The sequence below is a fragment of the Penaeus chinensis genome, chromosome 11 (genome assembly GCF_019202785.1).
Source record: "Penaeus chinensis breed Huanghai No. 1 chromosome 11, ASM1920278v2, whole genome shotgun sequence".
NCBI classification, from domain to species: domain Eukaryota; kingdom Metazoa; phylum Arthropoda; class Malacostraca; order Decapoda; family Penaeidae; genus Penaeus; species Penaeus chinensis.
The window spans coordinates 22,804,475-22,819,474 of NC_061829.1; the positions used below are offsets into that span (position 1 = coordinate 22,804,475).

At 36.2% G+C, this 15,000-nt stretch overlaps 1 protein-coding gene across 7 annotated transcripts in view; it reads right to left on the reverse strand.

Moving 5' to 3' along the window:
- LOC125030336 (transmembrane protein KIAA1109-like) overlaps positions 1-15,000 on the reverse strand; it is a 68,599-nt gene that overhangs the window by 38,808 nt on the left and 14,791 nt on the right. For 6 of the 7 annotated variants that reach the window (XM_047620316.1, XM_047620317.1, XM_047620320.1 and 3 more), the window contains exons 19-38: positions 14,127-14,246; positions 13,716-13,958; positions 13,096-13,412; positions 12,683-12,883; positions 11,598-12,249; positions 11,256-11,437; positions 10,770-10,980; positions 10,338-10,517; positions 9,091-9,348; positions 8,856-8,978; positions 8,456-8,689; positions 7,161-7,364; positions 5,807-6,001; positions 5,522-5,661; positions 4,994-5,297; positions 4,587-4,696; positions 4,259-4,439; positions 3,966-4,127; positions 3,475-3,578; positions 2,321-2,451 (exon numbers count right to left, since the gene is read on the reverse strand). In XM_047620316.1, the coding sequence (XP_047476272.1) occupies positions 2,321-2,451; positions 3,475-3,578; positions 3,966-4,127; positions 4,259-4,439; positions 4,587-4,696; positions 4,994-5,297; positions 5,522-5,661; positions 5,807-6,001; positions 7,161-7,364; positions 8,456-8,689; positions 8,856-8,978; positions 9,091-9,348; positions 10,338-10,517; positions 10,770-10,980; positions 11,256-11,437; positions 11,598-12,249; positions 12,683-12,883; positions 13,096-13,412; positions 13,716-13,958; positions 14,127-14,246 (4,252 nt within the window). The remainder of the gene's footprint in view (positions 1-2,320; positions 2,452-3,474; positions 3,579-3,965; positions 4,128-4,258; positions 4,440-4,586; positions 4,697-4,993; positions 5,298-5,521; positions 5,662-5,806; positions 6,002-7,160; positions 7,365-8,455; positions 8,690-8,855; positions 8,979-9,090; positions 9,349-10,337; positions 10,518-10,769; positions 10,981-11,255; positions 11,438-11,597; positions 12,250-12,682; positions 12,884-13,095; positions 13,413-13,715; positions 13,959-14,126; positions 14,247-15,000) is intronic. The other variant, XM_047620319.1, reaches the window with a different exon arrangement.

Here is a 15,000-nt window from a genome sequence, read left to right on the forward strand (position 1 = left end):
TTGCCATTTCTTTTATGGAGGGTTAGCATCCAAATTAAAGTGAGAAGATTGAACCACTGAAACTTAATTAAATAAAAAGTTTAATAAAGTATTTATATTAAATCAAATCTTTTCAATTGCATGGCAAGACATTAAGTGATCCATTAGAAAGTGCATGAGGTAACCAGGGCCTAGCTATGTGCTGAGGGAGGGAGTGGTGCCAATTTTTAACCTTCCTAGGTCATATCACCAAGGATGCTCTCTTCCAGAAGCCCTCTTCCAAAAGCCCTATTCCTACTTAATCAAGGCTAAGCTTTCAGGATTTTAGGGGAGCTTTCAGGAAGAAAACCGCTTTTGGAAAAGTGTGGAGGTTAGTATGACTAACAACAAAAAATTGGCACCAAACTTAACCCATTCACCCCATGTGGCATCTATTCTTGCCATGCTCATAATGGATCCCAACACGTATGGTATCTAATCTTGCCATGGCTTCTACGGGCCCCATAACGTTTGGCAAGTGTTTTTGCCATGATGACTGACTACAGACTGACTGTTTATTTATTTTTTTTTACCCAATGGATGGCTCTGCTGATGGTTTTACTTGACTGGTTAATAATTATGTGACATAAGAAATTATAAGGTATGTAATTATGACATAATTAATTATGACGTGTAATCATAAAAATAATAAAAATGGTGATGGGTACAATTCTGTTTCTTGTGCTCCTTTTTGTAGTTGAAAAAGGCAGCTAAGTCCACATTTTGACCTCTTATATACAAAAACAGCAACTTTTATAATTCATAAATAAGCTAAATGCACTCTATTCTCTCTTACAAGTCTCATATGAAAGAAAAAAAAATGCTAAACTTACACGGTGTGACCTCTCATATAAATACAAAGCTATTTTTGAGCATCAAAGAGAAGCTACATTCACTTCAGCTTTTCTTCCTTTTCTGTTGTATAAAATTTAAAAAAAAAAAAAATGGTTTGATCTCTCATATGGACGATGCACTACTTCTGAGTATCAAAACGATATTTGGCTTGCTGCTGTGCTTCATATTTTTATTCATTTGAAAGTTTGGAAAAAAAAAAAAGGCTAAGTCCATAGTTTGACCTCTTGCTCAAAAACAACACTAACTTTTAGCATCAAAGTGTTGATGTCATCTGTTCATATAGACAACTTGGAAGCAATTCAGTATCTCTCCTCAATACAAAGGCGAAAGGATGCCTAGAAAACACCATGAGAAAAGTGCAGTTTCTGCACATTAACCTTATATAAAACCCAACTTTACTACAAAATCTATGGCCAGATTCCTGCAAAATTGATATGATGGTCTTTGCGCAGCCGCGCCACGCCAGAAAAAATCCCGTAGCAGGGGCCCACATGGCTGGCAACTATTCCCAGGAGCAGGGTTCAGCAATGAGCGAAAAATACCGGGACGAATGGGTTAATACAATTAATGGCCTAAGCATGATGACAACAATTTAGATGCAACAGAAACAAAACAACTGAATATCTGACACTTCCCACAGCAATATAAAATTCTATTTAAAAAAGAGCATTATATATCTATCTATCTATCTATCTATCTATCTATCTATCTATCTATCTATCTATCTATCTATCTATCTATCTATCTATCTATCTATTAATCTACCTATCTATCTATCTATCTATCTATCTATCTATCTATCTATCTATCTATCTATCTATCTATCTATCTATCTATCTATCTATCTATCTATCTATCTTTCTATCTATCTATCTAATTATCTATTTATCTATCTATCTATCTATCTATCTATCTATCTATCTATCTATCTATCTATCTATCTATCTATCTATCTATCTATCTATCTATTTATCTATCTCTCTATTTATTTTTTAAGTTCAATTATAAATTGAATAATGGGTGTTAATTTATATCTAATATCAAATCTTACAGAAAGTAACCACTAAATGAAAATCCTCTCAACCTAACAATCACAAAACCATCATATACTCACTAAGCAACCACTAATTCATTCCTATGGGACTCATTATCTGAATACAATGGGTCAGGAACCTTCTTAAATACAAACTAAATCTGTTCTTCTAAGAATTAAAAAAATTTGCATCTACAAATTTAATGAAATAATTATGTGAATGATGATAGCTGTGGAATGAATATATGCTTACACATTATAAATGTCCTTCACTGTCTCTATTAAAATGAGTATCAACCAAAAGATAACAGATTAAGAAGAAATAGGGAATGAAGTTTTAGGATGATCTTTGCCTCTGAGATATAACTGGTGATGAAATGTCCTAATTTCAAAATACAAAAAGGCAAGCCATACCCTGAGCCTGTCGAGAGTGTAGTGATCCTCCTTCAGCCTCAAGAAGCGTTGTTTTCTCATCTGTTACTTCAGTTGCTATTAGGGTCGGATCAAACTTTGGTGTTGCTCGACCCTCTGGTACTGCATTTGGCCTGTAAAGAACAGTGTCAAAATGCTGGTCAGGTTGAATGCAATATCATAAAAATGTTCCTTACTACATTATCCATGGATATACAGTCTAAGGCCTGATATTTCTAGTTTCACTAAGGAAAACTTTAGTTGGTGGTGTTTCAGAAGCTCAATTTTACACACCAGAAGACGTGTAATTCATTGTCTTATATCAAATACACAGAGCATTAATAAAGCATTAGATTGAAAAACTTACCACATGTACAGGAATAAAAATGAAGATAAATTACAATTAACACATAAATAAAAAGACATATTTTATTTTTCTTATTACATGAAATCTAAAAATTATGAATATCTACAAGCAAAAATAGCAAAAACAAAGAAATACACCAGGATGTAATTCTGTGATATGTAATAATATGTAATGAGGAGACGAAATGTGGGAAAAGAAAAGAAAAGGGGGGGGTGGCTGGATGAAATATGCCATACAGTGCCAGAATTACTAACTCACACTCGCTACATGCACTCACAAGAAAAAAGAGGCAGACAAATGCAACTGTGTCATTAACTCAGAGAGAGAAGGGTCTACAATAGGAACAGGAGTATGGAAGTGATATTCTAAGTGTAGCTGAAGGAGACTTGCCAAAGAATACAAGATACATTAGATGGCACTACATATGTCTTAGTATTAAGATAAAAGCCAGTTTTTGACAGGCTTTACACAATCATGGTGAACAGTATTGCTTATACAATATGCAGAAAGCCACAATCATAGTTTTCTGGTATTGTACAGAACTAAAGGAGTCGAGCCTTTTCTGAGAGTTCCCCACCAAAAAGGACCTCTGGGTTCACAGTGAATCCTGAGGGTGATGATAGCCCAATATCCCTAAAATAGACATTAAACTCACTGGACCAGCAATTCCTCAAAGCCAATACCTTGATGATACATCATCCAGGACACATAGGACCATCATGACAAAACACTGTAGTTCAAGACTGCAAAATACACTCAACATCACACAGCAAAAAAATTGTACACTAACCTGTAATTAAATGTTGGTCGTGCCTGCTTGTTTCTAAATGTTTGTTCCATCAACAGTGGCATGTACAATGCATTCTTCCACTGCCGACTTAGTACCACTACACCCTGTGATAAAACATTTTATTAGGGTAGGAGTGAACAGAGCAATCTCACTGTGGCCCTTCAAACTAAGAAGGTGCTAAGAAAACTATATATAGGTGTAAAGGGTTTGAGGAAGGAGATATGACGGAAGGCTGCCCTGACTAGGCTACTTCTGTGATAAGGACAACAGAGCTCAAATATATTGACACGTTTTTAATTAGAAGTTACAATCAAGATAAAGATCTCTAACACATAAAAAAATTTATCTGAGAAGATTATAACCAAAAGACAGGAAAAGTAATATAAATAGGAGAAAAGGAAAAGAGAGATGAAGATGGGGTTTTAATTGAATTTTTTTATCAATCCAATATGAGAAACACTTTCTTAGATCATCTTTGTTTCACATTATACCTGTCTCAGAGTAGCAAGCTTGGGAAGATGTTGTGGTGTTAAGTTGCTCTCAATGGTGCGTGAAGATGACTGTAGAACATATCGACGTAACACTGTGCACAACTGACAAGAAGGATCTTCTTGAAGAGTCTGACTAAGGGGCATCAGCTTGACATACTTATTCTGAAACAGTAAATAACATCACTAACCTTAACCAATAATAATAATAAACAAACTGAATAAGATTAAACAAGATACATATCCTGTTTTAACAAAATAATTTAAAGTTCATTCCTATACTTCAATACACATACCTTGACAGGTACATGCAGACTCTGCACATCAAGAGCTTCTGCCATAAGGGAGGCCATGACCCCCAGTCTGCGAATCTCTGAGGCATGCAGGAACTGGATGACTGCAACAGTGAGTCGGTCACTTGGGTTCATCCAAGCATTGATTGAGGGAGATGCTGTACTAAGCAAATTCCAGTCCAGTCTGGAAAAAAGTGAGGAAAGGAAATTATATTTTTCAAAAAGTTCAGACAATTATTCCTGTCATTTACTGCACTAACTATATCTACTATATTTCATATAACTAAAGAAAAATGCCGTGCCAAATATTGTTAATATTTACAATATTTACCTTGTGAAATCAATTTTCTTAGTGAAAGGAGTGTGAGGGGGGGCAGCAAAATTGAACCAAACAGTCCTCAATTCCACCATGAAAGATGTAATATCACGTTTGTCTTTGGCCTGAAATATAAGCACATACTTAGGTATGACACTGTGAGACATCAACAATAGCACCTTTGCCTGTAAACCCTTTGTTAGTCAACTCTGCAGTATATATAGGTAAGTCTTCTACATGTTTTAAAAGCTTTTCTCAAGTAATTCTTAAATGATACATTGTACTGATGTATGATATGAACATTCAAGACCCAAATGACGTCTAACCATATAATTACATATAATTCTTCTTTGACTGTAATTCAGTTCACACATCTGAATCCTACTATTTTACTTAAAGAAATAAAAAGTTTAAAATCTTACCTGTACTACTGGTAAATCTTTCACACTTTCATTTGCAGCAGATGAATTGGAATGGGGGACTCCAGAATGGCTTGACATGTTAGACATCTGAGAGACAGAAGATGATCCTAGTCGTTCAGAAAAGTCCTTGCGGATCTCAGGTCCTGTCTTTGTAGGCTCATTTGTGGCAGTCCCTGGTGCAGAGCTTGAGCTCTGACCAGCACCACTAAATGCTGATGTGGTTGCTCCATTGTTTCCTCCTCCTGTAGTACCATCAAGCTTCCCACCTTCAGGCTGCTGGCCAAAGCCTTTTCTCTTTACAGCTCTGGAGAATGTACCAGGTATTAAAGAATTTACTCATTTGATTTTTCATTACATATTTGAGACTCTATGACATAGATACTAAGAGATCATTTCTTAAGGATGCTATATTCATGCCCACATACAAATTAATAATATCAGATATAGTTCTTTGTTACTTACTATCTTAAAATTACCTGTCTTTGCAACTACTCATGATTATTCAAAATATGACATAGAGCAATATACCTTAATGCAACATTCTCCAAGCCTGCCTCAAACATAATGAAACCCATTCTGTCATCCTCCATAACTGGGGTTCCTGCTGAGCCTCCAATGTCTCCTTCCTCGCTGTTCACACGAGCACAGCGCTTGAAGGTAAACAACACCTGGGGGAAATATTAATGTTCATTAATTGACCTCTAGAAAAACAGTCCAGGAAGATTCAACTTATTAGCCAATACCTTTTCCACTTTTTGTATATGCTCTAAAACCAAAACCAGTAAGTATTTTTTTACTATTTTGTAAACTTACTTTAGATCTGTGGTTTGGTACTGCTGTTATGCTAGCATCCTTAAGCAAAACACTTTCATTCTTGAGGCGCCTCAGCTGGACATGCATCTTGTTCACATCAACAGACATCATATTTTCCTCCTGTTGTTTCTCAGAAGTCTCAATGTAAACTGGTTCTGCTAGTAAATCAACTGCATGTCTTGCTTTACCTTTTCCCTTGAAGAGTAAAGAAAAAAAAAAAAAATATATATATATATATATCTAATATAACTGATATTATCCCAATCCCGCCAGGCAGTCTCCCGATCCGAAAGCCCTCGCTTCCAGGCTGTATTCATAGTGGCCCAAGCCCCGCTGCCAGGGGATGGTGTCGGCACCATAGAATGCACACCATGGCATGTATGCACATGCCACCTAGAATATAGTCCAGGCATGCCATGGCATGTATGTACATAGCATGTATGTACATGCCACCCAGCGGTAAAAGATTAATAGATTTCATCATGAATTACATAACAGACATACAGTATGTGAGAAAAATCCATAATGCCAATACTATCAACTATTTTCCTTATTTCAGTACTATGGAGTATTGCCTGCTCTGCCAAAACCCAAAGATGCAATTTAGTGAAGCATGGCTAGGTGGCAAGTCAGGTGAGTATATACAATGAAAATATCTGAAGGATTAATACTAAACAAGTCACAAATAAAGCAATGAAAGGAAGAGCAAAAAAAGGTGAATATGCCTAGGGCCTTTTTTGCGGCATTGCTTCTTCAGGGCATCATTTCATTTACATTATAAAACAAAAAACCTTAGGAAAACATCTTCTGTTGATTATTTACAGCTGCACAGATAAAATTTGGTGTTCTGTACATCCACCAAAGTTAAGAGCCACTGGCCTAGATTGAGTTATTATGAAAGTTTGGATTCCTTTGATCAAACTTTATATTATACAAATGCTAGGTATATACAAGCAACTAAAATCATTATTGCCCTTATAACACTATACATCTTAATTTTCTTAAAAGACTGAAAATAATTATAATATACTATATATCATGGCTACAAACAGATAAATCTGGCATGAATACGGACAACCATGACTGAACATGCTTTTAAGTTGTTTTTATTTAATATCTTCACCACTGGATCTCTAAGCTTTATTCAGACTGAACCAAGATATGAATATCATGACAAGATGCACATAAAGAAGTATACACCAATGAAGCACCTGATGCAAAATGATATCAAATGACACTTTAACACTAAGGTCGACTGAACAAACTATATTAACATAGCAATAAAAAACTGTTAAAAGTATCTGATACCAAATATAGAGAAAGATAGATAACATCATGGGGACTTATACTTTACCTTCTTTTGCATAACAGGATCATGCGGATTCCTCATGTACATATGGACTGATTTTTTTGACTGGTGTCCAGAATAAAACTGAAGGCTAACATTATCCAGGCACACAGAGAATAAAGACACACATGTCAAGTCCCGTATGTTATCAAGGGCGGAGAATGATATAACTTCCTCTACCACGGATGCTTGCAGTAGTGTAATGTTCACCTGATTGAAGAAAAATATTTGTTAAAAAGAATCTTACATTAATTTCTAATTCTGATTTCCTAAGAAAATATATACATATTTATATTAACAAATGAGAAATATATTAATATCAAAACAAAAAATCTAAAAATATGATAAATTTCATAGAATGCATTTGCACAGTTGTGTTTTACTCTCCTTAAAGAATATGATACCTTTCCACTATTCACATTCTTGCCTCAAGGCTCTTTGTTTTAAAGCTAAACCAACATTATTCCCCACAATATTTAACCTCTATGCTGATATTTTCCAAACATTAAACATTAACCCGATGCCCTCAGGATGGCATGTGTCTACAGCCATGCCCACTGTGAATTTGGTTTATTAATCCAATCACCATGGATTTATGTAATACCCCCTGTAGTTATTTGTGAATTTTGTTACATACAGGGTCCATGTGCTCAGCCAGCAAGGAGCTTAGCAGTATGACCTAGTGACCGGTCCTGATTTCCCCATTCCTTGAATTGGCAGGAAAATGTGTTTTTCTTTCTAATATTATTGATATCAATACTGTTATTATTCTTATTGATATTATGATTATTAAATTGTTATTAATCTTAGTAATATCACAGATAATGAAATAATACAGAAGGTGAGGTCACTCCCTTTGCGACTAAGCACTTGCAGAGCCATCTATATGTAGAGATATTTCACAACATATTATTACATCAAAGGCAACATTTTCCAAGTGACAGTGGGTTAACCACATTAAACACTAATCCATAGACAATTAGCAGTCTATCAATTTCATGGCATCACAATACAACATTACAGAATAAAATAAAGAAGTGTCTGTATATAATTTCTGTGTATTATTGCAATATTTCAAATTTTAATCTATAATGATATCAAGAAGAAAACTGTAAATTGTCCTCTGTAATATAATTTGCTTGACTGAAGGATACTATTCCTTGTATGCCACAAATATACTGAGATCCTGAGGGTTTATCTAAATTTAATCAACACACTAGGCTCTGCTGCATATTTGAAGGTGATCATTCTATGTCAAGATTTGATTATCATATTGGAGCTCGCAGAATCTTTGTACTTACCCTAGGCACTGTGACTTGTCCCTGCATTTGCTTGAAACAACTCTCTTGGTAGGTTGTGCTTAGGACAGCCGATTGTTCAGGTGTTCCTGCTACTTTTTTATCTCTGAGCCGAGACCAGTACATGTAACGTTCCTTTTTGAGGGTATTCTGCCCCGCAACTGCAGACAATGATTTCATGTGTGCACGGTTGATAATTGACATGGGATGCAGCTGCTCCATCACTGGTGTAAGAGCCTTTAAAGAGAAATAAATGCCGTAAAAAAAAAAAAAAAAATCGTTTACTTTAGTCTAAAACAGTGGAACTAGAAGAATGTTTAGGAGTTAATAGTAATGGAGCAAGCATAGGAAGAGAAAGACATGGGAGCATTAAAAATCATTTAGCTTGTAAGATTTTACTTACCTCAATAAATAGTTGGGCAGATTCTAGAGCCATTGGAGAAAGTGTTATGTCTATATCTTTCTTCAGCTTCACTACCACAGTGGTACGTGTAGTATTAGCATCACATACCCCACCAACCACATCCTGCAATTAATCTTACAATTAACCAAGCTGTCTTTTTATCTAATATTTATAAAATGTTAAAACAGATCAATAAAAAAATCACATTCTATTTCAGTAATCTTAAATTAAGTACCTGTGAATCCTCATGACCCATCTCATCCTGTGTATCTCCCCATGTGAATATTGGAGTATCCCAGGTGTAAGGGTGTGATGGTGTGCGACCTGATGCAGGAGGAGGAGACCTTGGGGGGGCCAATCTTCCACTGTCAACCATCCTGATAGCTGTGAAGCCTTCACTTATTTTCTCAAAAACTGGAATGTGACACTCTGGAGCTCCACAATTGCAGGCCTTGAAGCTTGGCATCGGGGTGTCCCAGTTCATACATCGAAGCTAAAATGACATGAGGAACAATGTGGAGATCATGCAAATAATATAACTGTATAAGCTGAATAACTAAACAACAATTTTAACATCGCATAATATATTGAAAACAGTAACAAACGTAACTGAAAGTATTGCAGTAATTCTAGTAACATCCCGCTATCAACGGCTAATAAGTTTTTTACTGATACTTACTTCATTATTAACAAAAACTACAACTGTATCTACAGTATCCAATAATACATAAGCACACTGCAAGATCTTTTACATTAACAGTATCATTATCTACCTGTATATCTTAAACATTTTCTCAATAAAAATACATTAAAAATTATTGCTCTGCACAATATATAAGAGGAGAGCTGAACAGCTAATGGTCATGATTTAGGATGGAAGAATAAAGAGGAATAAAGGGCTTTTTAACATTAAAGTTTGGTTCACAGAGTTTATTTTTTATTCTATGCACAAGACATTCCTTTAACCCAATGCCGCCAGGGAAAATTAATAAAAAATGGGGAAAATGTTGTGCTCATTTTCTATATTTTTAGAAAGGCTTAGCCACAAAGGAGTCAATTGGCAGATCTTGTGACCTTACCTGATTTGAATTGGCATGAAAAACGTATTCTTTACTGGTGCTATGAATATCAATGGTGTTATTTTTATTATAAACATTATAATTACTATCATGTTATAAACATTAGTAACAGCAAAATAAGATAACGTAAAATATTTTCATAAATCAAAGAAAATGGTAAATGGGCGAGACAGGCAATACTCGTAACTTGCTCATTGGTGACTTAGTGGGCATAGCACATATGTACACGTCATGCCCATCGGCATTGGATTATTCTGACCTCTTGCGAAACTTGAAACATCTACTTATAGAAATGAAACATTTAGCTGATAAAAAATATGAACGGGATTTCAAATAACAATAAATACCATTTGAAAATATGAAAAACATAGCCTAAAAACAATAATAAACTAGCCCTTCATACTTGAGTCATGTGGTTAATATAGGAAGACATGAGAAGTGGAGACTCAGTAATTGGTTTGTTGAGTTGCATGTGAAGATCTACTAGGGCAATGTCCTCTTGAGATGAAACTGCAGATATGAAGGACGTGCTAGATACACTTCCGACCTCCGAACTGCTATCTCCACTGCAGTCCAGTGATGCCTGTTCCAAAAACAAGGTTATTATCTTGAAAAATATGATGCTGGCTATAAAATCAAGTAAAGACTGGTCTGTTAATTTCTCCACTGTTTTATCAGTTTAGTACATGACTCCATGAAATTCTAAAAAGTTTCTGAAAACGTTTTTGAAAGCATTCCTCATCTTAAAACAAACATTTTCACAAAATCAAGAATCATCTATAAGTACCAAATTTTTTGCCTGAATCAGTACCTACTTCCTTTGCGATTTCATTACCTGAATCCTCTCCCTCTTCCTTCTGGATCTCTTTGGTTGGTGGTATTCAGATCCTCTCGAAGATTCAGAGCCAAGCGAATGCAGGAGGGATGCTTGGCTGTGGTCTAGGCATGGACTGTGACCACTGCTGCTACAGCTGCTTGTGCTTCTGCTACTATCATGTCTACTTCTACTACAGGAAGATGATTGGTTTTTGTAGCCTTCCTCAGTACTAGAAAAGGTTCATACAAATGAAACTTTGATTGCAAGAAAAAACAAATATAAATAGTCATTAAAATTAACTAAAATTACACTTTGAAACTATCCTTCTTTTCCATTCCAATACAGTACATAATAATTTTTTCTATAACATCCCAAAAGCATAATAAATCTCCACTACTAAAAGAAAATAATTAAGTTCCAGAAGCATAACACCTGAAAAATTCTGAAACATAAATTAATGCTTATAAAAACAATGTTGCACACAATAAAAATCATAATACAAACCTATGATAACTTCCAGAACTGATGGTAAGTTTACTGGGATCATGATGTGGAGTTGGAGGTGTTGATGTCTCACTAGAGAGATCAGTCCTCATCTGTGAATGCTGATCTTCCAGTACTGGCTGCAGGCTCAGTTGTGATGATACTCTTGACAGTGTTCCTTCTCCATTTCCAACGACAGTCATCTGGCAAAAACAGATCTGATAGTGACCTCCTCTAAAACTTGCCTACTTACTGAAACTGTACAGATATATGGATAAGCTAATGTTGGACACTTCACAATATTAAGTACATAAACTGTATATCATCTTAGCAATCTCAGAAATCTCTTTAACCTCAACTTACTTGGTCTTCATTGGCTGAAAAGAAAGCTTCTGACTGTGTTTCACTACCAATAGAGATGGTCCTTTGCACACTAGTCAAAAGACTCTGCTGACTAGACAGTGACTGCTTTGAATTTGACTCTCTCATTCCACTCACTGACAGCCTGGGACCACTGGCTGCATGCAGTGGCAGTTCAGTTTGCAGGGACAAACTAGAAGGCATCTTTGACTGCCTTGCACTATTCACATTATCCACAGACCGTCTTAGGTCTGATAGACTACCAGGAGATGCTCCAGGTACACCCAGAACCACATCCTTGGATTCATCAGCTCCCTTGGGGCTCCTGGACTCCATATCTACTATATGGTGGTCTGAATCATGGCTAGTAACTGAGACTTCCCTCTGGTAATGGTGTCGTGGGTTTAGTCTATCTGTACAATGTATATCTGAAATGTGATGGAGAGCACTGTTTCCACGATGTATATCTGCTGGAGTGGCTGGAGATGCACTCTTCATGTAGCCAGAGCTGAGAGCATAGTGATCTTTATTAGCAGTTGCATGCGAGTCATACTGGCTCTGAGAAAGCTCAGAATATGCCCCACTCTGAAATACAAGCTGACCTTCCTGAAGGATACTTTGGCCATAACCAGGGTCCTCTGTTCTCTCATTCACTCTGAAATACAAAGACAATAGATATAAAACCCCACATGCAAATGATGATTGATGATACCATTGGAAATGAAGAAAATATGTCATGACAAATGCCACAAAGGTGGAGGTCTGGGGGCAGAGCCTCAATAGGGAAATATGAAGATCAAGTGGGGGGTGTGGGGGTGAAGCCCCTGGGTTATGAAGGTTTATAATTCATACAGCAAGGTTTGTGGGTTCCCAGGAGTAGCTGGATGTAGTCATTTTTGTAAACAATTATTAACATTTTAATTTGTATCATTTGTGATAGAAAACAACAGATCATACTTATTACACAGTGAATAAAGATATAACAATTGCAAGGTTGGCTATGTAAAACAAAAAAAAATACCAAACAAAGTGTGTAGAAAAGAAAAAAAACATTAATTACAGCATCACTGCTCACCAATCAAACATACCTCAACTGGGCTATATTCAAGCCATTATAAAAGTCTTGCTTTCCTGGCTTGAAGAAAAGTAATCCATTCCTGTTGTTTCCAAAGAAGGCACAGCCTCCAACACAGCCACACTTGCCAAATACCTGCGCAGATACCTTGGTGGTCTCTTGAGCCCAGAGGAACCACAGGCGCTTAGTCTTTTCATCGTGCAGTTTAAGGAACCTGCGAGAAAGGAAAAATTTATGAATGTGGTACGGTTTGTATACTTTAATATGGTTTTGAATGTGTGTTGTACAGAAATAATGAAAACATGAAATAACAACACTTTACAGAGAAGCAGTACATTAGAAAAGGAGGAGCTGAAGGAGGAGGAAAGAAAGATTTCACTTTTTAAGTCAAAGTACCATGCAGTGATATCAAAATATATTCCTTACTTGTGTTGGATAAGCTGCATGTCATGGTGCAAGACATCCATACTGGTTGCTGCATCAACATACACTGGCCCCAGCATAACAGAAGAGGACTCAAGCCAAACATCAGAATACACATCAGCCAAGCCAAGTCCACCACCACCAGCACCACTTGTGGAAGTCCCACATGTGGAAGCCACCTCTATACGTCCTCCATTCTCTTTTAGGCCTGACTGACCACAGATGTAGTTTCGTGCACTTATGTTCTGGATATGGGCAGTAATTCCAGACCTTGTATGCTGACCATGAAGATTGCATGTTGCTACTCTTATAGGATAAACCTGAAAAATGATATAACTTCATTGGAAACCTTTACCAGATAACAATCACAGCTTATCCCTGTCCCTAAAAAATAAACAGATAATATAACTACACTGACCATAAACGTTTTTTGATTAAATTGAAATCTAAAATCCATATTTTCTGAAAGAAATAACAATAGCATGACAGCAAGTAGAGTTACAAAATAGCAACACTAGGTTAATATGATTATCACAACAATAATAAAGTGATGGGCTTATACGTGGTCAAATTATGTAAACCTGATAATGAAAAAATATGATTCTTCCTTTTCTTAAACTTACCTCTATACTAAGAATAGTTCCAGATTCCACCAAATTCAAATTAAGACCATCTACAGAAGCTCGTACCATCTTGTACTTTATAGCATCTGTAGTAGGACAAAAGTGGTCTGCAGTGGTATGAATGCACTGTGGCTGCGGGGTATTATGATAGCAGAACATGTAGGGTCGTGGATGACGTAGACTGTTCTCCATGTCCTCAACAGTCAGCAAAAAGCCTTCTAAAGCTGTAAGGATGTTCTGAAGCTGTAAGAGAAAAGTTATAATTAGTAGCAAAATACATAGTAAATATGACTCCATGTAAGAACATGTACTCCAGTTAACATCAATCTTCATTACATTTACTATATATTGATATTCAACTGACGCAATAAATATTCTCTGTTCAAACAAATGTAATTACATCTGCCATACCTGAGGCGTTGTAAGTTTGCCTTTGAGTGTTCCAATGGTGAGCTCCACCAACCAAGCATACTCAAGTGTCTCTTCATCTAAAGATCGTTCCTCTGAGCTGAACATAGCATGACCACGCATCTAATGAATAAATAAATAAATATCTAGAGATTTCAAAGAAAAAACACATGTACAAAAATAAAAACAAACAAAAGAAGTACATGTCAAGGCATTGGACAAGTTTAACATTTCAAGACTATTGTTACTATTCACACACACACACACACACACACACACACACACACACACACACACACACACACACACACACACACACACACACACACACACACACACACACACACACACACACACATATATATAGAGATACCGGTACAGATGCAGGCACAGATCCATACACAAACACACACGCACAAGCACACGCACACGGACACGCACACGGACACGCACACACACACACACACGCGCACACGCACACACACACACGCGCACACGCACACACACACACACGCACACACACGCACACACACGCACACACAGGCACACACACAGGCACACACACATGCACATGCACACACACATGCACACGCACATGCACACACACACACACACACACACACACACACACACACACACACACACACACACACACACATACACGCACACGCACACGCACACACACACATATATATCATATAATATATATATATATATATATATATATATATATATATATATATATATATATAGTATATATATATACATATGTAATATATATACATACATATATATATATATATATATATATATATATATATATATATATATATATATATATGTATGTATATATATGTGTGTGTGTATATATATATAT